This window comes from Zasmidium cellare, assembly GCF_010093935.1.
Source record: "Zasmidium cellare ATCC 36951 unplaced genomic scaffold M409scaffold_59, whole genome shotgun sequence".
NCBI lineage: Eukaryota > Fungi > Ascomycota > Dothideomycetes > Mycosphaerellales > Mycosphaerellaceae > Zasmidium > Zasmidium cellare.
This window is the reverse complement of record NW_022987003.1, coordinates 19,362-41,400: the sequence shown is the minus strand read 5'-3', so window position 1 is coordinate 41,400 and position 22,039 is coordinate 19,362. Positions and strand designations below refer to the sequence as shown.

The window sequence follows — 22,039 nt, the reverse complement described above, 5'->3', positions numbered from 1 at the left end:
TTTCCTTTTTAGGAATTCATGCCGAGAAGCGGAACGATAACAACAACGATGACCGTGGAAGACCACCAGGACATATTCCGATCGATTACATATATAGTGGCTACTAAGGGTCGTAGGAAACTCTCTACTTTGCCAAGATCCAGAACTCGATCCAAACAAAGCCTTCTCCTTCTCACAGCCTTACGACGCCACAACGCCAACATGCCCAGTTCAGCCAAGTCACCTCCACCTACCTACACAGAGACCTTGCGTCTAGACTCGACTTCGTCAGCGGATTCCGAGTCTTCAAGCATCGTTGACTCCTGGAGAGACTCCAAATCCAATTACAACAGAAGTCGAAGCATCATCACATCTGCCAAGCAAGCTATCACAAGCAAGAAAGCCAGAACTACAGCAGATCAAGAGCGATTATGGAACCAAAGCAGTTTCAGAAACCAGATACAGGCTGAGACGTGGGCTATGAAAGCGTGATGACGGACTTTGATGGAAAGGACCATGACATTTCAGCACGGATTTGTATGGTTACATGCATGGGACTTTTGGATGGAGGACGGGGTGCACCGAGCAACTTCGATGCATTGAGATGGATATTGAATAGTGCATGGGGAAGAAGAACGTGAGCGCAGTAGCGTATTATGCAGCCGAGCTGTAATGAAACGACTGGTACTGCAAAGTCTGGACCGTTGCTCTTCAATATATTCATTTTTGGCGTATCTATTTCTAACTCTAGAAGATGCTTCTGACTCGACGAGAATAAATCGATTCATCGAAGCGGATATGCACCTTTAGTGGAACTTGTTTCGATCCGCGAGACGGTCGTTCTCGAGGTACACTTCGATCTGGTTGTTCATCTTGTGGTCGACGTCCTTGCAGCATGCACAAGCGATCAGTCCAATGATTCCGAATGCCATTGAAACCATGGCAACGACACTGCTGTTATCAGAATGTGGTTCAAATATCTTAGTGAACATGGACTTACAAGATGGCGTGGCAGTAAGCGTCGTTGAGCGCAGCGCTGGCAGCTGAGACGATGTTTGCCGGGTATGTGGCCAAATCGGCCGTGCTAACGACGGAGAGCAGTTGAGCAACGTCACTTTGTGGCAGGCCGGCCTCGAGCACGGCTTTAGTGACTTTGCTCGTCGTTGCTGAAGTGAGTTCCTTGTTGAAGACTGTGTTGTAGATGGTTGTGCCAACTGTTGATCTTATCAGTACGTGAAGATCAAACATCAGAACCTGGCGGTTGACTTACTTGCTCCAGCAGCATAACGGAAAGTGCCAGATATACCTCCAGCAATGCCGAGATCCTTATGCTCGACACCCATCTGAGTTACAGCAATAGCCAAATACAAGCCCCATCCGAAACCAGCTTGCGAAAGGAACAAGAAGGCGATCATCGTGCCCTTGTTGGTCGGAGTGACCATGCCGAGCAGCGAACCGAAGAGAACCATGATGAAGGAAGATGCCGTCAACTGCCATTGCCAGTTCTTGATTTTGCTTCCAAAGAACGTCAGACCAAGCGCACCAGTGAGGATAGCAAAGCCCTGTGGCAGGGAAAGTATGACCGCCTCCCTCCATTCGGTGCCTCCGTTGGTGTAGAACTTCGTGATCATGGTTGGCCAGAGGATGCTGCTGGAATAGTAGAACATGTTGACAACACCAAGTGCAATAGCTGGTGCAGTGAAGTCGCGTCCCTTCGAGGAGGTGAAGATGTGCGTAGGTGCCAGAGGGTACTTCAGCTTGCCAAAGTGCTCCCACAGAGCGAAAGTGGCGATCAGGACAAATCCAACGACGAGAGTAGCGACAACATGGGGATCGCTTGAATCGTACATTCCGGCCCAGACGATGCCCATGAGAGCCAGAACGGCTCCGGCGCCGAACAAGAAGGCTCCAACATAGTCGATGTGCTTGATCACTTGGTTCAGTGGTTCACCAGCACTGGTATTGTTGTCAGCTTTGCAGAGTCATAAAAGATGCAATGCAACTTACGGGTGAGCTGGTGGGAAGTAAAGCAGGAGCAGACCGAGGAAAGACAGAAACTGGAAAATGGCAAGTCCCCAGAAGTTCCACTGCGCACGCGGTCATTATTGGCACACATTTGCGCGCAGTCACAGGTAATACTCACCTCCCAGTTGCCGTACTGATATCCAAATCGAGCGGTCACAGGCGCAACAATCACAGTGACGTACACGACCAGATCCGCGAAGACGACACCAATATGCCTCCACTTATTGGGCAAAAGCTCCGGCAAACTGAACGCGGCCATCTGGCAATTGGCACCTCCAAAGCCAATAATAGCCAGTCCAGCCGTGATCTGCGAGGCTCCATTCGATGTGTTGTATTTCGCGCTCGCCACAATCAAGTGTCCGATGAAAGTGACCAAGTTGCCGCCCACCAAGAACCATCGTCGACCGAGCGTGTCCGTGAGCGGGCCGAACCAGGTGAAGGAGACGGTGATGGCGATGGTCCAGGCGGGAACGTACCAGTTGTATGCCGTGGGGTCCCCCAGATCAGCAGAGACTGATGTGCCGATGGCTGAGACGACAGGGACAGCCCAGAAGGAGAGACCATATCCGATCGAGAGAATCTAGAATAAGAAGATCTGGGTCAGATGACTTTCGGATTGGGAGAGAAGTGATAGATTTGGAGGACGCGTACGGTACAGACTATCCAAGTCTTGAGGGTGACGACTGGCTCTGCCCCGTCGTCGAACACCTCTTTAGTCGGCGTGCCAGCGCTTGCGTCGGGCTGTTTCTCCAGGCTGTTGCTGCCATTGGGCTCCCCGTCCTCGATGCCCTTAGTCAAGACAGGGTCCGAGGCTGGCGTATCGAATTTCGTAGCCATATTGGCGACTGATCGCAATCACAAAAGGAAGGCGATGGAGACAAAGCAAAGGACGAGCGAGCGAGCGAGACAAGTCACAAAACGGAGAAGTCAGGACCCCGTCAACTCCTCTCTGGAAATCGGCTTTCGCTCGCAGGTCGAGCGACAACACAGCTGCACACCAAGCCTCTAGCCGCAGCGAAAAAGGCCATCGCCAACATGACTCGCTGTTGCTTAAGCGGAGAGCGCGTTGAAACAAGTCCAGTCAACTTGAGGCATCGCCGCCGATGTCTGCAAGGAGGGCGAGCGGAAGCTACGTTGCTAGGGAGCACAGTGCTGGTCCCTCGAGCCGTTCCATGATCTAGTAGGGGCTGGGTGGAGCCCGGGAGCAAGGGCCCCCAGACTGAAGGATTTGGAGCCTGCTCCACTTCTGGCAGGGGTAGCAATTGAATGAATGCTCCACCCACGTGCACAAGAACGTCTCTCGTCGAGATCGAGAGAGTCGTCGTCCCTCTGAAGTTGCTCGGCTACAGTTGCGCGCCAAGTCACGAAATTTGAAAGAAATCGCGTAAATTGCACTCGTGAAGGTGTCGTGGTATTCGTACAGTTTGACTGCGTTGGCTTGCTCTGCTTGGCAAGGCTGTAGATGTCTATACCTGGGCTTTTGGCTTCACAACGTGCTCAGCTGAGAAGAGCGCACCACTTCTGTTATCCGCATCGCCTTTGTTTTCAGACTGGTCCTCCCCAATCATCACTCTTTCATCGCTCTCGGTGGAGCTTGCTGGTCGATTGCCCCTCCATTTACCCATCTCAAAGTCGTATGGAGATGCTTTGCCGTGTTCAGTGTATACGTCCACTGATCGAGAGACGTGGATGTTCGGGTCTGCTGCGCTGCCGGTTCCTTTTCCAGATAGACCGTAGTGATAGTACTTGCTGCTCGACTTGTTGCCAGAATGGTCTGAAGTGCCCCATTTCCAGCGTTGGCTGCTGAAGAGGGGCTTGATACCGGGGGCGCAGGCGACGATCGTAGCTACGAAGGTTTCGCGACTGGCCCATCCGAGGGCAATCATGAGAGTATCGAGCGATTTGAGGGAGTAGTACGCTCGCAGGATGGTCGCAACGATGACGAAGAAGCCGAGCGAGAATAGGAGGATGAGCGCAATCTTCTGCTTCAAAGGTACCTTGACCTTGAACAGCAACGGCATTGGAACCATGATGATGCCCATATCAGTAAGACTGTTGAGCACCGCAATGACGATGTAGTTCGGCTTGCGCACTGTGCAGTTGTCTGCCACTCTATTAGCTAATGTCGACGTGAGACCTGGAGCCTGAGCCAACATACCTCCTGCATATGGCTTGATCTGCCAGCTCTTGTGTGCAGGAATGCAAATCAGCGTATGTGTCAAGATGCAAGCGATCCATGTAGAGAGCGTGAAGAGACACATGAACTTGACAACAAGCTCTTGTCTCGCAACGCCGGTCCTGGACATGGTCAGTCAACTCCTCATACTGAATCGTTCAGAATGACACTCACCCGAGCTTGACATAGATCGTCAGCAGCACACCTTTGAGGCACCAGATCAGGCTGATGTACCACTTCCAGTTCATAAAGCTATAAAGTGTCAGTACCTGAGACAACAAGCTCTCTGATGTATGAATACTTACGCCAACTTCGAGCCCAAGGTCAGATCTGCAATCTTGTTGTCCGGCACTGCCATTGCTGTCTCTTCATTAAGTCCAATGTTGTTGCCATAGCTCGCTACGGGTTGTTAGTGACAGTGCCGCCCTCGAGGGCCGTCATAGCAGTACGTACTGAGTAAATATATCCCAACGGTCTCGAGCGTGTAAAATATCTGGCCAAGCGTGAGACATGGTCAAGAAAGTATATACATTGATGCTACTAACCATGGCGAGGCCAGCAAAGGCGTCTCCAATGTCGAAGTTCTTGAAGCCAAAAAGCTTCCATCTGGCATAGAAGCGCAGAAAATGGGTGCATATGCTGATGCCATATTCTGCCCAGACCTCCGCGAACAATGTGGAAGTGTCGGTCGTCGACATGTTGAGTTCTCTCGAATCGTCCGGTGTCAATGGATGTTGTCCTCGAGTCGTCAGGGCGGGTTCGCAGATACCAGAATCGCAGTCAAGCGGCCAGTATAACAGAAGAGCAGGCCTTTCACATGAAATAGGAGACACGCAACATCAAATTCTTTTTGACGAAAGAGCCATGTACATGTCTCACTCCCAACACCAGGTTCATACACGCCCTCGGATCAGGAACAGGACTCGCCAATCGCAGGAGCCAATCGTTCGGGCAAGGCCAGAAAACCGATAAGTTGAAACTGGCTAAAGTTGGTGGCGTGGCTCTCATGGTGTTGGCATTAGCCTCGCGAGCCCTGACGAGAATGCTTCCTCTCCTGGCGCGTGAAGACCTCCTGCGTCTTGCACACGCAGCTCGAAGCGTGATTCGGGTGCAGAACTGAATGCGTGAAGTCGACCGGCGTGCGGGTGGCTACAGGCTCTGGCAAGAATGATATGAACCCCTGCTAGTGGTATTCCTTCTGCTAACTATATATGGTTGTTATTGTGGGCCTGCTTCAAAACACGCTGTACGCGTCTTGATTCCTACATTCTTCGATACAGTAATGCCAAAGAGGATATTCTCAGCCTTTAAGAAGGGCCAGATATGGGCCCTTCACAAGCACGCATACTGGCCACTTCAGCGGATTGCTGAGAAACTGGATACCTCAAAACATGCTATATCTCAGGTTATTACACGCCTAGAACGCGAACTACGTACACTACCCCGACGAGGACGCCCTCCTGTAATTACAACCCGCAAACGACGTCGTCTTGTAAACAGACTGACTACTAATACCTATCATAGGCGGCTTAGACTGGATTAAATCACGCGCCTTGAGGACCTTTCTTATAACTTCCGGACGATTCGAGCAGCACTTGTAAAAGAAGGCTATTAACGATATATAGCAAGGAAGAAGCTATAGCTTACGGACAAACACAAGGCAGCACGGCTACAATGGGCAAAAGAGCACGTCGACTGGACAGATAGGCAGTAGTTAAGGGTTTTGTAGACTGATAAAGCCTCAATTCGCTGTGGCTACTTCGGACAGGTCTATGTAACAAGAACGGTTAATAAAGCCTATTATACAGACTGCATTGTACTACGCTTCCGCAAGTACTCAGCCTGTATGATTTAGGGCTGCATATTAGCAGATGGACCGAAGGAATATACTGTATTCGATACTAGATCAATTAATAGGGATATCTACCGTCAGAATATCGTTCTATTAATACAGGCTGCTTGCCAAAAGTAGTAACAAGAGGGTATCTTCTAATAGCAGTCTTTAGTGATACAAGACAACGTATCTATTCACAAGGCTAAGGCTATATTGGCCTTGTTTAAGGACTGTTATATACAGCTCCTTACATGGCCAGCAAACTCACTAGATCTTAATCTAATTAAGAATCTTTAGAGTCTTTTAAAGCATAGGGTTAGGCTTCATTTCCCTACAACAAGGGCAGAGGTTATTCAGGCTGTACAGACTGAATAGACAAGGCTGTCGACATCTGATATATTAAGGATCTGCTAGAGTATTAGGGAAAGATGTCAGGCAGTAATCGATGCTGAAGGAGGCCATACAAAGTGGTGACCCACTTATTCTTCCATATATAGCTAGATAAAGGCTGAGAAACTAGCAGGGGTTCATATCATTCTTGCCAGAGCCTGTAGACGGAACGTCGAGTTATCCTTGTATACCGAAGTCGGCACGTGGTTTGACAGGCCACTAAGGCAGCTTATGTGGACTTCATTCCTCCGTCATTGCCGGTGGGGTGTGGTTCTCCACTGTCTGCAAAGCTATTGATTTTACGAAAAGAAATTCAGCGTTGCGTGGAGTCTCCGGTGGTTCTTGTCGAAGTGACAGCTCGAGTCGAATGGTGGCGGTTGCGTTCGAGAGTGAGTGAATGCATCTCGATGACTGGTACTTGTTCCTATTGCGGTGCTGCGTTAGTTGTTAACGTCGCTTAAACTGAAGGAACTGATTCCTAGTTTGGGTGCCAGGCTGTCCGGATAGCGTACGGCACAGATATTGAACAAGAAGTAGCAAAAGCTTAGCTTAGACTTCCAAGACACGAGCACGTGTTGGAAAAAAATCCTCTCGGATCGGAGTGAAGTCCTGGGAAAAAGTCACGGCTAAGTTCGCGTGATGTCAGGCGAGGCTTTGCTCAATCTTGTGGGATATTTAATGTCGATCCTGAAGTCCGTCCGATTCTCGGGATTACTGGGATATGGGTGCTGGGAGCTTCAGGGATAGCAGCTTGTCGATGATCTCCCCGTTCGCTCTCGCAGACCAACGTTCGTCGCTCCCGTGGTGCCGTCACACCTCAGGTAAGCCATGACGGCTACTCAATCACAGCGGAGCTGTTCTCGCAAACTTGAATTTCGTCGACAATCGACCCTTCCAAGCAAAAAGCAGAAGCCAAGATGACTGGAGAACGCAAGGTAGCCATCATCACTGGCGGAGGTCAGTAGCCAGACTCTCCCGAGGCGTTGCAGAATCAGCACGCTGACATGACTTTCCAGCCAGTGGAATGGGCCTAGAAGTCGTGAAAGCCCTCGCAGCCCGACCAGACTGGAATATCCACGTCCTCGACGTCAGCGACAGAGAAGTGGCATCTACCTCAGCCAGAATCACCTCCCACAAAGCCGACGTAACCAACTACGACCAGCTCGCCAATGTCTTCCACACCATCTTCACAACCTCGAACTCGCGGATTGACTTCGTCTTCGCCAACGCAGGCATCATCGAATCGCAAGACTTCTACAAGAAGCAGAAGACTTCTCCGCCTCCACCGCCGGACCTTCGATCGATTGATGTAGATTTGAAGGGATTGGTGCAGACCTGCTATTTGGCGCAGCATTACTTCAGGCAGTCGACACATAAAGGCCAGGGGGCAAGTTTGGTGCTTACGGCGAGTTGTGGAGCGCTGTACCCAAGCCATTATAGCCCGATGTACACTGCTGCGAAACATGGCGTACTGGGCTTCGGACGAGCGATCGCGAACAAAATGGCCCTGGAGGGCATCCGCGTCAACATAATCTGTCCTGGCATCGTCGAGACGAACTTGACAGGGGAGGGAGGTTGGGCTGGTTTCCCTCCTGGACTGTTCACGCCCGCAGAGATGATCTCGAAGACGGTCTTGCACCTTGTTGACGGCAAGGAGGATCTCGTCGATGCGTATGGCGCTACGTATTCAAAGGAGAAGCTGTATGGGCTGGCGGTCGAGATCAACAAGGAGAGTTTTTATGTGAGAGGAATCCCCGAATTCTGTGACGACGAAATGAAGGCGATCATGGAGGCGACAGATCCAGAGAAGCAGAAGGGTGCCGTGATCAAGGACTACGACTGAGAGCAGACATCGGATCTTCTGTGAGGAAATCGTCAGCGTTGAGTCGTCCACGGAGACCTTGGTTTCCGTTAGTTGTTGTTCCAGCACAAGACCTGCGGTATTGAACAAAACACCCAGTTTTCGACAATGCCTCTTCTCCATGTTCTGCTTCACCCCACCACCACTGAATGCTCATTCAGGCACAACTCCGGCACCCAAGATAACGACCCGCCCACAACCCCTGTCCACCGGCACGAGCAGACAAGCACCCCAGAAGGCGATCGCCAAACCGCCTCTTGCCGAGACCACACCACGGTTTAGACTTGACATGGCCCCAAGACTTAACGTTCGTCTCGAACTGCAAGAGTCATGAGAACGAGACAATATCGCTTCGTGGACCGCGGGAAAATCTGGCGGTGCCGCCGAATGCTCGTGCCCGTGGGTAAGGGTCGAGTGGCACAGTAGGTAGCGTCATTGGTGTTTGAGCTTCTGTGGTGTTTTGAGCTCTCTGTATCTTCGTAGTTCCTCTTTGTGTTGTGGGAGCTCAGAATTGTTTCAAGTCTTCGGATATGGCGACATCAAGCGACCTCACCAATGGCAAGAACGGCCACGGCCCCGAGAGCGAAGAAGTTACCGACCAAAAAGTCGCCATCGTGACGGGCGCCACAGTACGCCCACCACCACATTTCCTCCAAACCTCCAAGGCTCGCTGACACCCACGGCTCCCAGTCCGGCATGGGCATCGACCTGGCCCGCCACCTCCACAGCAAAAACTACCGCGTAGCCCTCGTAGGCCGCAACAAAGAAGCTGGCAACCGCATCGCCACAACAATCACAACCCCGGAAGTCCAAGCCCGGTTCTTCCAAGCCGATGTATCCTCCTATCAATATCAAGCCGAGATGTTCAAAGCCGTCTGGGACACTTGGGGCCGCATCGACCTCCTCTGCGCCAACGCCGGGATCATCGACCAGAGCAGTCTATACCTGTACAACTGGCGGGGTAAGGGTGTTGAAGAGGTCCCGCCGGAGCCGGATTTGAGCTGTACGGATGTGGATTATAAAGGGGTGGTTTATGGGACTGTGTTGACGACGCATTTCATGCGGCATAATCCCACGCCTGGAGGGAGGATTATTCTGAATGCTTCGATTGGAGGAATATTTCCCCATAAGTCTTATCCGGAGTACTGCGGTGCGAAGGCGGCGGCGATACATTTTGTGAGGGGGGTGGCGCCGTTGTTGAAGCAGAAGGAGAATATTTTGATCAATACGGTTTTGCCAGGGATGGTGCAAACGCCTATTGTGCCTATGGAGATGATGGAAGCTGTTTCGCCGGAGTGTGTGACGCCGATTTCCACCATTCTGAGGGCACATGATACCTTTGTTGACGATGAGACTGGCATGTTTGGCAAGTCGTTGGAGGCGAGTGCGGAAGATTTGAGGTGGTACAATCTCCCAGAGCCCGGGAACGGATACAAGACACTGAGGGCGGTGACGGTATGGGAACCGTTGTTCAAAGCGATGCATGGCGAAGAGAGTGGGTTGGAAGATGCCATTCCGTAGACATCGATTACGCCCAATACTGCTTACGCGTTGAACGCCGTCGCAGAATCGCCTTTAATAATTTCCACGTTTACCACCCCTCTTTCCTCTGTCAACATGCGCTTTGAGAATCCGTCGATGCTCGACCAAACTCCTCTTGCCCTTCCTCTTCGCTTTACCCAGAGTCATCATGAAGTTCTTCTTGCGAGCCTTCTCCTTGTTCGTGGTACTCTTGCCCTCTGCCTCCTTCTTCTCCTTCCTTCTCGCCGTCGTTGAGCGATGATCGTTCTTGGGGTCATCTGGTTCACCCTTTGCTCTGGCAATCTTCTCTTCTCTGGTAGCCTTGTGCGACATAGCTGCTAGACCGGAAATTTGGTCTGCAGTGACCTCATCGTCAGCATGTCGAGCAGCGTTGGTCTGCGCTTGTTGTTGAAGTTTTCGTCGCTTCGCAGACGGCATGTTAGCAGTGATCGCAGCTGTTTGACGCAGCTCGTTTAGCTTGGCCAGATCCGCTGGTGTCAGAATGCGTGTGGTGGCAAGCTTCGATATCCGAGCTTCCTCTCGTTTCACCGCAGCTTCTGGTTCCAAAGACGCAGTATCACGTAGATCCTTCTCCTCCGCTGCTTTCTCACCATCTGCTTCGTTCTCCTTTTCGGCCTCCTTGGTGGCCTTATTCTTGGAAGCTTTCTTGTCCTTCTCGTCTTCCGAGTCGGAGATGTCAATTTCTTCGCCATCACTCTCGACATTGACCCAACCGCCACTGCTCATACTGTCGTCACTTTCCGCATCCCAATTCTTCCACGCCTCTTCATCTTCATCAGTACCGATGCCTTGCTCCTCTCGCCACGTTTCGAGCAACTCAATGCCTTCGATGCCGCCACCTTCGACCTCACCAAATTTGGCGCCTTGGTTCTGACCATCTCTCAGAGCAAGTGCGGCGTCCCTTCCTCGGTCTTTCTTCTTCAACATCTGGGCACCAACTTCGCGATACAACGATAGCAAGCCCCGCGCTGCCATTTGGACGCCCTTGTCTTTGCTTTTGCGGTACTGGACTAGGTCTTGAAGCAAAGTATCTGTCATGGCCAGCGGTTGCCTAACACAGACCTCACGGATGCCGTTCAATCCAGCTGATGCCACTTCAGATGCCGCAGCCTCTGACACGAATTCGTTTGCGATCTTCTGTATAAGAGGCTCAAGAACATCGGGTGGCACAAGGCTATGCGTGGCTTGAGCCAGGTAGGCGAGGAACGCGGTAACGGATGGCTGTTTTGGCGTAAGGTACTTGATGAAGTACGAGTAGAGCGGGATGAGCGTGAGCTTGTGAAGACCAACAAGTCTGCTGACTAGTTGCAAGACGTAGAGCTTCTGTTCGAGGTTGAGACGCACTTTTGGCTGTGCAGGTTGGAGATGTTGTTGGAAGAGCTTCTCGGCGAAACCTTGAGGATCGTGTAGGAGATGCAGCGCACTGAAGTTCAGTGTCTGATGTGCATTCTTTCTCTTCTCCTTGCGTTTGACCTTAACAGCAGCAGTTTTGAGCTCTCTCTCGTGCTTGGCATTTTTCTTGTTGATGCCAGCCTTGTGCTTCAATTTGCGCATGTCAATGTCCTCTTCGTCGTCGCTCTCATCCTCTGCAGCCTCCTCTCGCTCTTGATCCGACCCAAGAAAGAACCGCGCCCCACTTGTCACAACTTTCGCATCTTGACTCAAAGCAGCGATTTCCATAATGCTCACAGCTTTTGCATCTGTCCAGACCGATCTTCTCCACAGCTCTCTTGTCAACCTGACAGCCCACAGTCCCTTGGACGATGCTGGATCGGATGCGATCAGGTTGTAGCATATCGTCTGAATATTGCGATTCAGCTTGTGGTTCTTGGTCTTGCTATTTGAAGTTCGCAGATCAGAGACGATCTTCTGGAAGAGAAGTGCTCGCAGCGCTTTCGACGGAGTAGCGATGAGCAGAGGCCACAGAGTGTTCAAGAGTGTGTTCGAATCGATAATCTCCTTCTTCCGTAGCAATACCAAACTCCCCACGATCTTGTCCCGCAGCTCGACATCCAGACTTTTATGGTGCAGTTCAAGTAGCTTTATGAGATCGTTGTGAAAATCGGCGGTGATTTTGGGATAGCAGTCGGCGACGTGGGATATGAAGTCAATCAGGTCTCGTAGTCGGACTATGCCGGTGTCGTCGGTGGTCGTGGGTGATTGTAGGAACAGCTCGAGCATCGAGGCATACTGCGAGTACTGGCTCACGAAGTCGTCGCGATACGAAGGAGGATCGTTTCGAATCTTGTGTTGTAAATTCGGCAGATCGGCGTCTACCTTCTCCAGCGCTCCGATCTTGCGTTTCATCTTGACGTTTTGGGTAGACGGTATAGTTGGCTGTAAAATGTGCAGGCAGCGGGTCCAGAAATTCGAGAAGATCTGAGGTCGAAATCAACTTCTGGGACGGCAGCGGACCGAACCCTCGCCTAAGCGAGCCTAGCCCATCAAGCCCATTTCCTCGTCGATCAGGACACTACATGGACTTCAACTTCCACTCCTTGTCCCACTCCTGCACAATCACTCTGCATAATATTGACAGAGGCACGACCAGACCGGGCTGACTCACCATCATAACCTCAACATACAGCCCTACAGCCTCGACACGGAACCTTCATCCTAGTTCGGCCATCAGGACTCGGCCGCAAGACGCGAGTCAAAGGTCTCGGATTGGACGCTTCGCTCTCCTTGGTACGCCTCGTCCTACCAGCCACGAGGCATCCATTCTGCGGCAGTCCACGCGTCTCGAAAGGTAAGGGCTATTTCTTTGATCTTGTTCTTTGATTCTCATACGGCGACGCTCGAAGAAAGGAGGATCTCCAGCAGCCTCGGACTCGAATCCTACCTAGGGCAGAGTCGGGAGGAAGGCAAGGCACGTGGAAGAGTGTGTGTGCTGGCGAATATTTTACCTATTGTACCCTGGACGACAATAGCCTACTTGAAATTCAAGTCATCTAAATACCGCGACGATCATAGCTTCGGCCAACCCTCATCAACGTGTCTCATCAACAGCAGCGAAGATGGCGGCACTACTCGAAGACTTCGACAAACTCGGACCTAGCATGCTACTATACCGTCCGACAGCCTCGTCAACAGCCCAGAAGGACCCAAAGCACCCGTCTCTCATCGTCTTCTGCACCTTCATGGGCGCCTCGCTCAAAATCGTCGCAAAATACGCCGCTGGATACCAGAAGCTCTTCCCCGACTCGTCGATTCTCCTTATCCTTTCAAACCTCAAGGAGAGCTTCACCCTCGACTCACTCGAGGCGCCCCGGACCAAGCTAGCCAGCGACACCATCCTCGACATCAAAGCCTCGAGCCCTGGTCCCATCCTCCTGCACGCCATGTCGAACGGCGGCACTACAGCTGCTGCCCGCATAACTCAACACCTCCACGACACCGGCCACCCCAACTCCATCTTCACGCACACCATCGTGGACTGTGCTCCCAGCCACGCTCGCCTGAGGGGTGGTGTCGAGGCCATGTCCATGCAATTCCCACTCAAATCCCAAATCGCCAAGTGGCTCGCCTTCTGGACTCTCTACATCACCATGGGCACCGCGATGTTCCTCTGGTGCGATCTCCTGCGGCAGGAGAGCATGGTGCATAGACTGCGTCGGCGGTGGAACGATGTCGGTCTCTTCGATCCGAAGGCACCAAGGCTCTACCTGTTCTCGAAGAAGGACGCGCTGATCCCGTACGAGGATGTGCAGGACCATGCTGAGGAGGCGAGGACGAAGGGCTGGAGTGAGGTCAAGGAGGGGCTTTTCGAGAAGGCGCCGCATTGTGGGTTGATTCTGGAGGATCCGGAGCGGTATTGGGGTGCGATCGGACGGCTTTTGTCGGCATGACACGAAGGCCACTCAATACCAGTGTGATCCGCCAATGGGCCCTTAGAAAGGAAGAGCATAAACGAAGTCACACGACGAAATCATCTCCCAACGCCAATGCACTTCGTTTTTTGTGGATGTATTCCTACTACACGACGTAAGTAAATCCTCACAAAGCTACCATCTTCCCCTCCCCATCACCACCAAATCCCTCCCTTCCTCTTATCCACCCCCTCATCGTCCTTCACCCGCACCCTCTCACTCCACACCCCACCTCCACACCCCCTCGGCGCACCCTTCCTCAACAAAGCCCTCACCCACACAACCTCCACCCTCCCAACCTCCACCACAGTCTCAAACCCGCTCTTCTCCACAACCTTCATAACCCTCCCCTTCTTCCCCTCCCTCCGACCCCAAACCTCCCACTTCTCCACCTCCGTCGCCCCATTCCACGAAATATACGCCGTCATCCCCTCCGTGCCATTCGAAGCATTCAACACAACAGCCGGCTTAGTTCGCGGACACCCCACCCAAGGCTGCTTATACGCGCGGTACGACAGCACCACGCTCTCCGGCTCGGGAGACAGAAATCCCCCTTCGGTCGTGCGGAGCGGCGTGCCAAAGATCCAGCGACACAAGGGCGTTCCTTCTGGTGAGAACTCCTCCATGATGGGGATGTAGCCCGCTCCTTCGAAGATATTGCCGTTGGTCAGGCGTTGATGGCTTCCTTGGGCGGTGCCGTAGACGAGGCCGGAGGTATTGAGATAGCGGTGCGTTTGCGTGGCGAGGTTGGTGGAGAAGTCGAGTGAGAAGATTTTGCCGGACGTGGGGATTTTGTTCTTGTCGATGGGGCTGTTGGCGTTGTCGTGCATTGAGAGGGTTAGTTGCGTAAGGTCGCCTTCCTGATCGACTTTCTCCTCCAGGACGCGGATATCATGTTGATAGCAGAAACTCGTACTGCCATTCTCGCCTTGAAGATGAGAATCCCCTCCATCCCGTCCCTGCAACACCCAAAGTACCTCCCCACTCGTCCTCGAAATCGCAATCGCACTGCAAAAGTACCTCGAAGAAATAATATACCCCTCCCGAAACGGCGTGACGGAATTATGATGAAAATACCCCCAAGCATTCTCCCTCGTCCGGCCATCATACCCCTCACTGCCCAACGGATACACCGAACTCGTAAAAGGCAGCTTATCCAAATGCTCCAAACTCCTCCACGCAAACAACACCTCATTCGTCTCGATATCAATCTCATAAACCTGCCCCTCCACCACCCATCCCTCCTGCAAACCTCCTACACTCCTCAGATCCGCTTGCGTCACGTTATATGCCAGGACCAGCAACGTCCCGTTCTCCGTGATATAATGCTCGTGCAAATCGATATTACTCGGATAACTCTCCCCATTGAACTCGACGAACTCCCCCGCGAGGGAGACATTCGCGATCTGTTCGTAGTGTCGATTCCAGAGATAGACGTTCCCGTGTCCGCGTCCTTTCGGTTCGGGGAATCTACTCCCGTTCCAGAAGACGAGGACGTCTTCGCCTTTGTAGGTCTGCACGCCGAAGTTGAAGGCGAAGAGGCCTGGCGGTCCGTTCCAGATGAGCTCGCCGTTGTTCGTCATGATCACTGGTGCGGTTTGGCTGGCTTGGGGGCCTCCTGGGGCGAAGAAGAGGTATCCATCTTTCGAGGCTTGTTCTGGGGCGGTGATTTCGAGGACAGGAGGATGGAAGCCTGGCTCGGACTCGAAGGTCTGAACAGGCCACTTCTTGTCGTTCAGATGTTGCACAGCTTCTATGTGCACAATCCAGAGGATGAAGTAGGCCAGCGTAGCAAGACCCGCGAAGAACGTAAACATGTTGGTGGTTGCTGTGTTTGAGGAACACCGCGCTGGCTGCAACCGGATCTATATCGTTCCTTCTTACATAAGTTGCTGTTGCTGTAATGCTTCCGAGTGTTTGCCGAGTGCTGACGAAGAACCGTTGAAGAGTATCGGCGTGGTATGGGCGGAGAAAGAAGATCGATTGCCTACCTTGGGTGCCACTGCGCCTCCCCATGCGAGATCCTTGCCACACGAGTCGAAACGAACAGCAAGAGTCAGCCTCTGTTGCTGGCAGGCAGGACCTGGACAACAACAACCAGGTCGGTTGCTGACTCTGCGGCTGACAACAATCTTGTCGAGATCGATGTTCGATATGGTAAAGGTTTGAACTCTCTCTCAGAACAAAGCGGTGACGTCCCACCGCCTCATCGGATTCGAATCTCGATCGAACCCTACACACGATCCTCCGCTTCTCACCCATCCACCTCAAACACGGCACCGAACACCTCCTTAGGAGAAGAGCAGCCTTGGCCCTCTTCAATACACGCGCGACATCCTTCGACAAAGCATGAGGCTGAAGCATACCTCGCTGTTCTTGCGAAAACATTCTCAACGAAGAGAACAACACATACAAAAGCCGATCACTGTACAGTCTATCCCAAAAAGCCCCAGCCATCCCATCCCCTCCCAGAAACCACCCACCTACACACCCCGTCCACCGTTTATACAACCCCCCCATCATTCATATCAAAAAAGACTCATCAAAATCATCACACATGCATTCCCATCTCCATCACCGGCCCCTGCTCCCAATATCTTCCCTCGCCTCCTCAAACTCCCCTTCCTCCCCCGAGCTAACCTCATCGCTCAGCGCACTGACATAAGTCGGAACCTGTCTCAACCCAGGCCTCGTAGGCTTCACGGCCAAATGGCCACCATCATCCTGTGCGCCAGCGACGGAAGCCTTCGTAATGTCCCCGCGACTTGCCGATGGAGACCGCGAGGGCGAAGGAGAGACGGATTTGGGTGGAGGATCGTGTTCGTGTTCTTCCGCCATGCGATGCATGCGTTCCGCGTGGCCTTTCCAGACATTCGCGTCCCAGAAGAGGTAGCTGCGGCCGCCTTGGATGCCGAGGGGGTTCTCATCCGTATCCCTGTGCTGCACCAGCTTCTCCGGCGTGGGCGGGGCATGATGGCTCTCGGCATCTTCATGGCGTCGGTCCATAGGTGAAGGACTCCGCACAAGACTATCAATCGCAAGGGGATGTTTCGGCGCTTGATGAGCGTCTTTCTTGCTGGGCGGGTACGTCCTCGCCTCTTTCCTCCCACGAACTTCGAGACTCTTGCGAGGCGATCGACTTCGCGAGTTTGTACCTTTGGAAGACTGACTTCCAGCTACGTTGTGATTTCGTCCGCGATCGGATATACTGGGTGTGCTGGCGATGCCTTGTCTCCAGTTCAATATCCTTTCGCTGGGTGCGACGGAGCTCATAGATGTTCTGCCCACAGCAGCAGCCTCGCGCAAACTCCTCTCACTTCTCCTCGTAGCCAGGGATCCAGTTCGACTGCCCCTCTTCGCACGGAAAAGACTGCCCTTATCCGTGTCGTCTTTGAACCTCTTCTGCCACGCACAATCCTGTCGAAAGACCTTGATCCTGCCGGTGAAATCCGCCGTCACGATGATATTCCCACCACGATGCTGTGCCCTTGCCGCATAACTCGCACTCTCCCTAGGCCGCTCGAAATGGTACGCCTCGTGAGGCGTAGCTTGTACACTCCCCGCCTCTGTCGGTGGTCGCGAACTCGCCTGGCTGCCATTGATCTCCGCCTGACTGAGCAGCGTCACAGGAGGAGGATTGCAAAGATCATAAATCGGATCCTCGCTCTTGCTCAATTGCAGCTTCGTCTTCGCCGGCGCAATCGCCACACTCGTACAGATCGAATCGTGTGCGCCGAACATCTCCACGGGCGTCTTGTCCCTCTTGCCCGAAGAGTCCTTCTCCTGCTGCTGAGCCTGATACGGCGCTCCAAAACTCCAGATATAAGCCTTGCGGTCCTCGCTTCCGCAGACGACGTACCGCCCACAATCGCTCACAGCCGCGCGGATCTGACTGCAGTTGTTCTCGTTGCCTTTGAACTTGACCTCCAGACTCTTATCCCGGAAATTGTACAGTCTGACACGAGAGTCATTGCTCGTGATGAGAACCTTGACATCTCCATTCGCACCATACGTCGCCTGAATGCCCGTGATCTTGCTTCCCTTGGCATTCTGACCTCGCGTGGAGCGGACATGGATCTGTGTCTGGTATTTGAGACCTTCCGTTTCGTAGAACATGCATAACCCGGAAAGACAACCCGCCATGGCGAACTTGCCATCCGGCGTGAACGCCACCGCAGTGATCATATCTGGGACCTGTGCGACGAACGCCACGCTCTTGTCAGGAATACTCCATAGTCGAAGTTTCGAATCGAGGGATCCTGCCAGGAAGAAGCGGTCGTCTTTCGGGTGGAATGAGATCGAGGGGACGAAGTCATTGTGCTTGAATGTGCAGAGGCATTCTTTCCGCGAAACATGCCATAGCCGCACAGTCTTGTCCATGGAAGAGCTCAGCAAGAAGTTGTTCTTGCTCCAGCTCAAATCCAGCACCGTAGATGAATGACCGTCGTACTCCCTGACCGGCTCGCTCTGGAACACAGGCGCGAGTAGATGCTCAACATGTGCGTCCAGGCCCCTCTCCTCACTCTCTTTCGATTCCTGCTTCTCATGTCGCTGGCGATCATCCGAGCTCCCAAGCACAGCCCACACCCTCACCACCATATGGGCACCCGCTGCAGCGAGATACTTTCCATCGCGACTGAACTCCATCGCCCAAACTGGATCGCCCTCTTGTGGTCCCGCCGAACTCTTTCTCCTCAGCTTGTTCGTGCTCCCATTCCTCTGCACCCCCGGCACTCTGCTCTTCTTGCTACCACTCAGCTCCTGCGCAAGGAACAATCGATCGAAATCCTTCTCCTTCTTATACTTCGCGCGCACCTTGATATACGCAGGAGGCTGTGGTTGTCGCGGGTGAAATCCCATCCCTTCATTATCCGCATCCTCGACTTTCTGCGTGAAGACCTCCGCATCGTTCCCCTCAGGCCGCTCTTCGCTATTGCTGTCATCGTCTTCCACCGCGTCTTCGTCGATGTCCTTTTTCTTGGCGCCCATGAGTCGGGACAGGAAAGACACAGCCTTGACGCCTTTCTTCAGCTCTTTCGCGGGTGTGGAGATGCTATCGAGGGTATCGGTTCTGCTAATGGGCTCTTGTACGGGCTCTCCAGAGTTCAGCTCTCGCGACTGCTGCTGTTGCTGTTGCGACTGCTGCTTCTCCTCCTTCGCTGCACCATTCGCATCCGACGTTCGCGGTCGCGGCGGGTTCGTAGAATTGGCAGGCAAGTTCATAGGGGCATTCGTTCTTCGGAGAATATGCTGCATTGGTGGCGATACAGTCAGCTTTGGTGCTTACTGGAGGAGCACTTCCCTCGTAACAATACGAATAGGAAGTGTAGATTGTGAATGTATTTACCTGTGATAATGGATCGATTGCCGGGGCGGCGGGGGCATCCTGTTTGCTGCCCGCATTGTTGCTATTTCCCTCAGCTGTGCTTGATGCTGTCGTATTCTGCGCCTGGGCTTGTGTGTTGTTGGACAGAGTCCGCATGAGGCGACCCGGTGACGGCCATGCGCTGCCGCTGTTGCCGCTTGAGTCTGTACGGCCTGTACTCAGTATCAGTCCAACCACCTCCTTCACGACATCGCAACATGTATGCATCTCTCCCTACCATGCCCGCTCTTCGCATTGCTGCTCGGCGTCCCCGGCCTAACCCACGCATTCAAATCCCCATAGTTCGACTCTTTCGTCGGCGACTGCGCGGGCGAAGGCGCTTGGTCGAGGTTGTTGGGATCCGTCAGCGTGATGGCCGGGAGAGCGTCTGCTGCTGCCATGTCCAGGAAAACCGAACCCAAGCTCTTGTTGAGGAATGATGGCTTCTCCCTTTTCACCTCATCATCGAAGTCGCATATTCTCGGATATCCCAATACACCCTCTCGAGGACCGGCTCTTGTATGCGACTGTGTCGTTGATGATCCCCCCCAATCCTCACAATCGATAACTTCGGATCTGCGCGGACTTTACAAATGCAATCTCCCGACCTCGTGTCTTTCCAATCCACCAACACCCACCAGAACAGTCAATGAAGTCAGAGTAAACACTCTCAAACCAACTGTGAAGTAAAATAGGAATAGGAAGGAGCAGGGAACACCTTGCCTGTGAAACCTCCAGGAGAAGGGCCGGATGCTTGGGCGTAGTCGCTCGGTTTTGCTCGCTCAGCCATGACACGCGTAGGATTCGAGCAGCAGGCCCGCGTACAACGTCATTTGGCTGGCTTCCTTCATATCCGCGTGAACCCATGCACTCATGCCGTGCAGTAGTGTGCCAATCCGCTTCGTGCTTGTGAAGAGTGACTTCGCCTCGCTTGGCAGAGTGATCGAGTTCGAAGCGAGGGAACGAGGTGGATGTTATGATGAGGGTCAGCGCACAGTGATATATTTCCTCGTACAGCACACCGCCAGCACAGAATCCAAAGCACCGACCGCCGGGGATGGCACGCCCTAACCAGGTCATCTTTGCGCGGGAAACGGAACTCTTCGGCAAAGAAAATACAGCGAAGTCGTGATGAGTTATGCAGATGCTTTCATTTGATGATAATGAGACAAGCCTATCCAAGGCGCTGCGTTTTATCCGCGCCGCCTCTTACTATTTCCTTGCTGTCGAATGGAGGAGCGAGGAAAGGTATCACAGTGTAGAATCCCCGTTCCAGCCATTCCTTCGTGAAACGCCGTTGCCCATGCCATTGACCCGTATCCCAAAACGCCATGCCACTGGTAACATCGTCTAAAAGTCCTCGTCAAATGCAAAGTCGCCGTTCATAACGGGTGCCTTTTCTGTCGAGGTCTCGCCGTCCTTCTTTGCCTGCTGCTTCTTGATGCCCTCCATGACACCCGCCTTCTGGTAGTCACCAACACGCTTCTCGAAGAAATTGGTCTTGCCGCCCAGCGAGATGTTCTCCATGAAGTCGAAGGGGTTGGTGGCGTTGTAGTACTTTGAGTTGCCGAGCGCCAGGAGGAGACGGTCGGCGACAAACTCGATGTACTGGCACATAAGGTCGGAGTTCATGCCAAGGAGCTTGCATGGCAGCGCGTCTGTCAGGAACTCCTGCTCGATGGTGACGGCCTCAGTGATGATGTCCTGGACGAGCTGTGGCGATGGCTTGTTCTTGAGGTGCGAGAACAGCAGGCAGGCAAAGTCAGTGTGCATGCCCTCGTCACGGGAGATGAGCTCGTTGGAGAAGGTAAGTCCAGCCATGAGACCACGCTTCTTCAGCCAGAAGATGGCGGCGAATGAGCCAGAGAAGAAGATACCCTCGACAGCGGCGAAAGCAATCAGACGGCATGCAAAGGTCGAGTTCTTGTCGGTGATCCATCGCAGGGCCCAGTCAGCTTTCTTGCGGATGCAGGGGATGTTGTCGATGGCGTTGAAGAGGTACGTCCGTTGCTTGGGCTCGCTGATGTATGTGTCGATGAGGAGGGAGTAAGTCTCCGAGTGGATGTTCTCCATCATGATTTGGAAACCGTAGAAGCATCGAGCCTCGGGTATTTGGACCTCAGAGCTGAAGCGTTCGACCAAGTTCTCGTTGACAATGCCATCGGAGGCGGCGAAGAAAGCGAGGACGTGGGAGATGAAGAAGCGCTCGTCATCGTTGAGGCGCTTATTCCAGTCGTGGAGGTCCTTGGAAAGATCAATCTCCTCAGCTGTCCAGAATGATGCCTCTGCCTTCTTGTACATTTGCCAAATCTGTGGTGGCTGGTTAGCGTGTTTGTGTTGACGCGACGCGCGTGAAAATATCATACCTCGTGGTACTTGATTGGGAACAGCACGAATCGCTGTGGGTTCTCCTGCAGTATGGGCTCCTTTGCCTCCTCTTCGTTCAGTGTAGATACGACAGATGGCTCAGCTGCTTGCTCCGGCTCTTCTGGCAGTTCGGGAATGCCCTTGATCGGGACGGCGAGCTCGTCGGAGGCATATCGCTCATCGAGGTTCTCCTTGTTGGCTTCTAACTGAAGCTCGAGCTTCTTTACTGGGGACTCCATCTTGAAGTCGTTGAGGGCAGACGCAGCCTATGGAGGAAGACTGTTAGTTGAAGTTCGTGGCAATGACGTCGAGGATCTGTACCGTCTTTGAGGGGGTTGTTTCTATGCTCATTGTGGCGTATGTATGTCCAGTGCGGTGAGAATGGACGAGAGGTGTGGTGGTCGTGGCGAGATGTGATTGCGTAGTGGGTGGTTGAAGGACAATGGAAGCAGATCAAAGCCAGACGTCTTAAAGTGACGAGATTCGACGCGCCGTGCACGGTCCAGCAGCGTCTCTAGCGTGTTTTGATGAGGCAGCAAGTCACGTGCTCAAAACAATCGTCACGTCCAGCCACTTGAATTGTTTCAATTCCGCGATTTGTTTCTCAGCGCTATGAAGAATCGTCCGATTT

The 22,039-nt window shown here is 53.0% G+C and overlaps 9 protein-coding genes across 9 annotated transcripts; 3 read left to right on the top strand and 6 right to left on the bottom strand.

Moving 5' to 3' along the window:
• Window positions 1–785: 785 nt before the first annotated feature.
• Window positions 786–2,841, bottom strand: M409DRAFT_71001 (uncharacterized protein; the record flags this gene model as incomplete). Its single annotated transcript, XM_033818998.1, has 6 exons — window positions 786–930; window positions 980–1,193; window positions 1,250–1,935; window positions 1,987–2,066; window positions 2,123–2,584; window positions 2,656–2,841. The coding sequence occupies 6 exons, from the start codon at window positions 2,839–2,841 to the stop codon at window positions 786–788; spliced, it is 1,773 nt and encodes a 590-aa protein (XP_033660324.1).
• A 629-nt stretch (window positions 2,842–3,470) lies between these two features.
• Window positions 3,471–4,878, bottom strand: M409DRAFT_30052 (uncharacterized protein; the record flags this gene model as incomplete). Its single annotated transcript, XM_033809738.1, has 6 exons — window positions 3,471–4,108; window positions 4,163–4,302; window positions 4,355–4,432; window positions 4,486–4,579; window positions 4,634–4,673; window positions 4,726–4,878. 6 exons carry the CDS (start codon window positions 4,876–4,878, stop codon window positions 3,471–3,473), a joined length of 1,143 nt encoding a protein of 380 aa, XP_033660323.1.
• Window positions 4,879–7,321: 2,443 nt separating this feature from the next.
• M409DRAFT_30051 (uncharacterized protein) lies at window positions 7,322–8,247 on the top strand (the record flags this gene model as incomplete). Its single annotated transcript, XM_033809737.1, has 2 exons — window positions 7,322–7,361; window positions 7,421–8,247. The coding sequence occupies 2 exons, from the start codon at window positions 7,322–7,324 to the stop codon at window positions 8,245–8,247; spliced, it is 867 nt and encodes a 288-aa protein (XP_033660322.1).
• A 548-nt stretch (window positions 8,248–8,795) lies between these two features.
• M409DRAFT_30050 (uncharacterized protein) lies at window positions 8,796–9,786 on the top strand (the record flags this gene model as incomplete). The annotated part of the gene is made up of 2 exons (XM_033809736.1): window positions 8,796–8,894; window positions 8,956–9,786. 2 exons carry the CDS (start codon window positions 8,796–8,798, stop codon window positions 9,784–9,786), a joined length of 930 nt encoding a protein of 309 aa, XP_033660321.1.
• A 54-nt stretch (window positions 9,787–9,840) lies between these two features.
• M409DRAFT_37925 (uncharacterized protein) lies at window positions 9,841–12,114 on the bottom strand (the record flags this gene model as incomplete). The annotated part of the gene is made up of 1 exon (XM_033810831.1): window positions 9,841–12,114. The coding sequence occupies one exon, from the start codon at window positions 12,112–12,114 to the stop codon at window positions 9,841–9,843; it is 2,274 nt and encodes a 757-aa protein (XP_033660320.1).
• Window positions 12,115–12,824: 710 nt separating this feature from the next.
• M409DRAFT_70998 (uncharacterized protein) lies at window positions 12,825–13,655 on the top strand (the record flags this gene model as incomplete). The annotated part of the gene is made up of 1 exon (XM_033818997.1): window positions 12,825–13,655. The coding sequence occupies one exon, from the start codon at window positions 12,825–12,827 to the stop codon at window positions 13,653–13,655; it is 831 nt and encodes a 276-aa protein (XP_033660319.1).
• A 176-nt stretch (window positions 13,656–13,831) lies between these two features.
• On the bottom strand, window positions 13,832–15,493 carry M409DRAFT_30047 (uncharacterized protein; the record flags this gene model as incomplete). Its single annotated transcript, XM_033809735.1, has 1 exon — window positions 13,832–15,493. One exon carries the CDS (start codon window positions 15,491–15,493, stop codon window positions 13,832–13,834), a length of 1,662 nt encoding a protein of 553 aa, XP_033660318.1.
• A 757-nt stretch (window positions 15,494–16,250) lies between these two features.
• Window positions 16,251–19,442, bottom strand: M409DRAFT_70997 (uncharacterized protein; the record flags this gene model as incomplete). The annotated part of the gene is made up of 3 exons (XM_033818996.1): window positions 16,251–18,950; window positions 19,024–19,214; window positions 19,280–19,442. The coding sequence occupies 3 exons, from the start codon at window positions 19,440–19,442 to the stop codon at window positions 16,251–16,253; spliced, it is 3,054 nt and encodes a 1,017-aa protein (XP_033660317.1).
• A 949-nt stretch (window positions 19,443–20,391) lies between these two features.
• Window positions 20,392–21,759, bottom strand: M409DRAFT_30045 (uncharacterized protein; the record flags this gene model as incomplete). The annotated part of the gene is made up of 3 exons (XM_033809734.1): window positions 20,392–21,351; window positions 21,408–21,674; window positions 21,730–21,759. 3 exons carry the CDS (start codon window positions 21,757–21,759, stop codon window positions 20,392–20,394), a joined length of 1,257 nt encoding a protein of 418 aa, XP_033660316.1.
• Window positions 21,760–22,039: the final 280 nt, after the last annotated feature.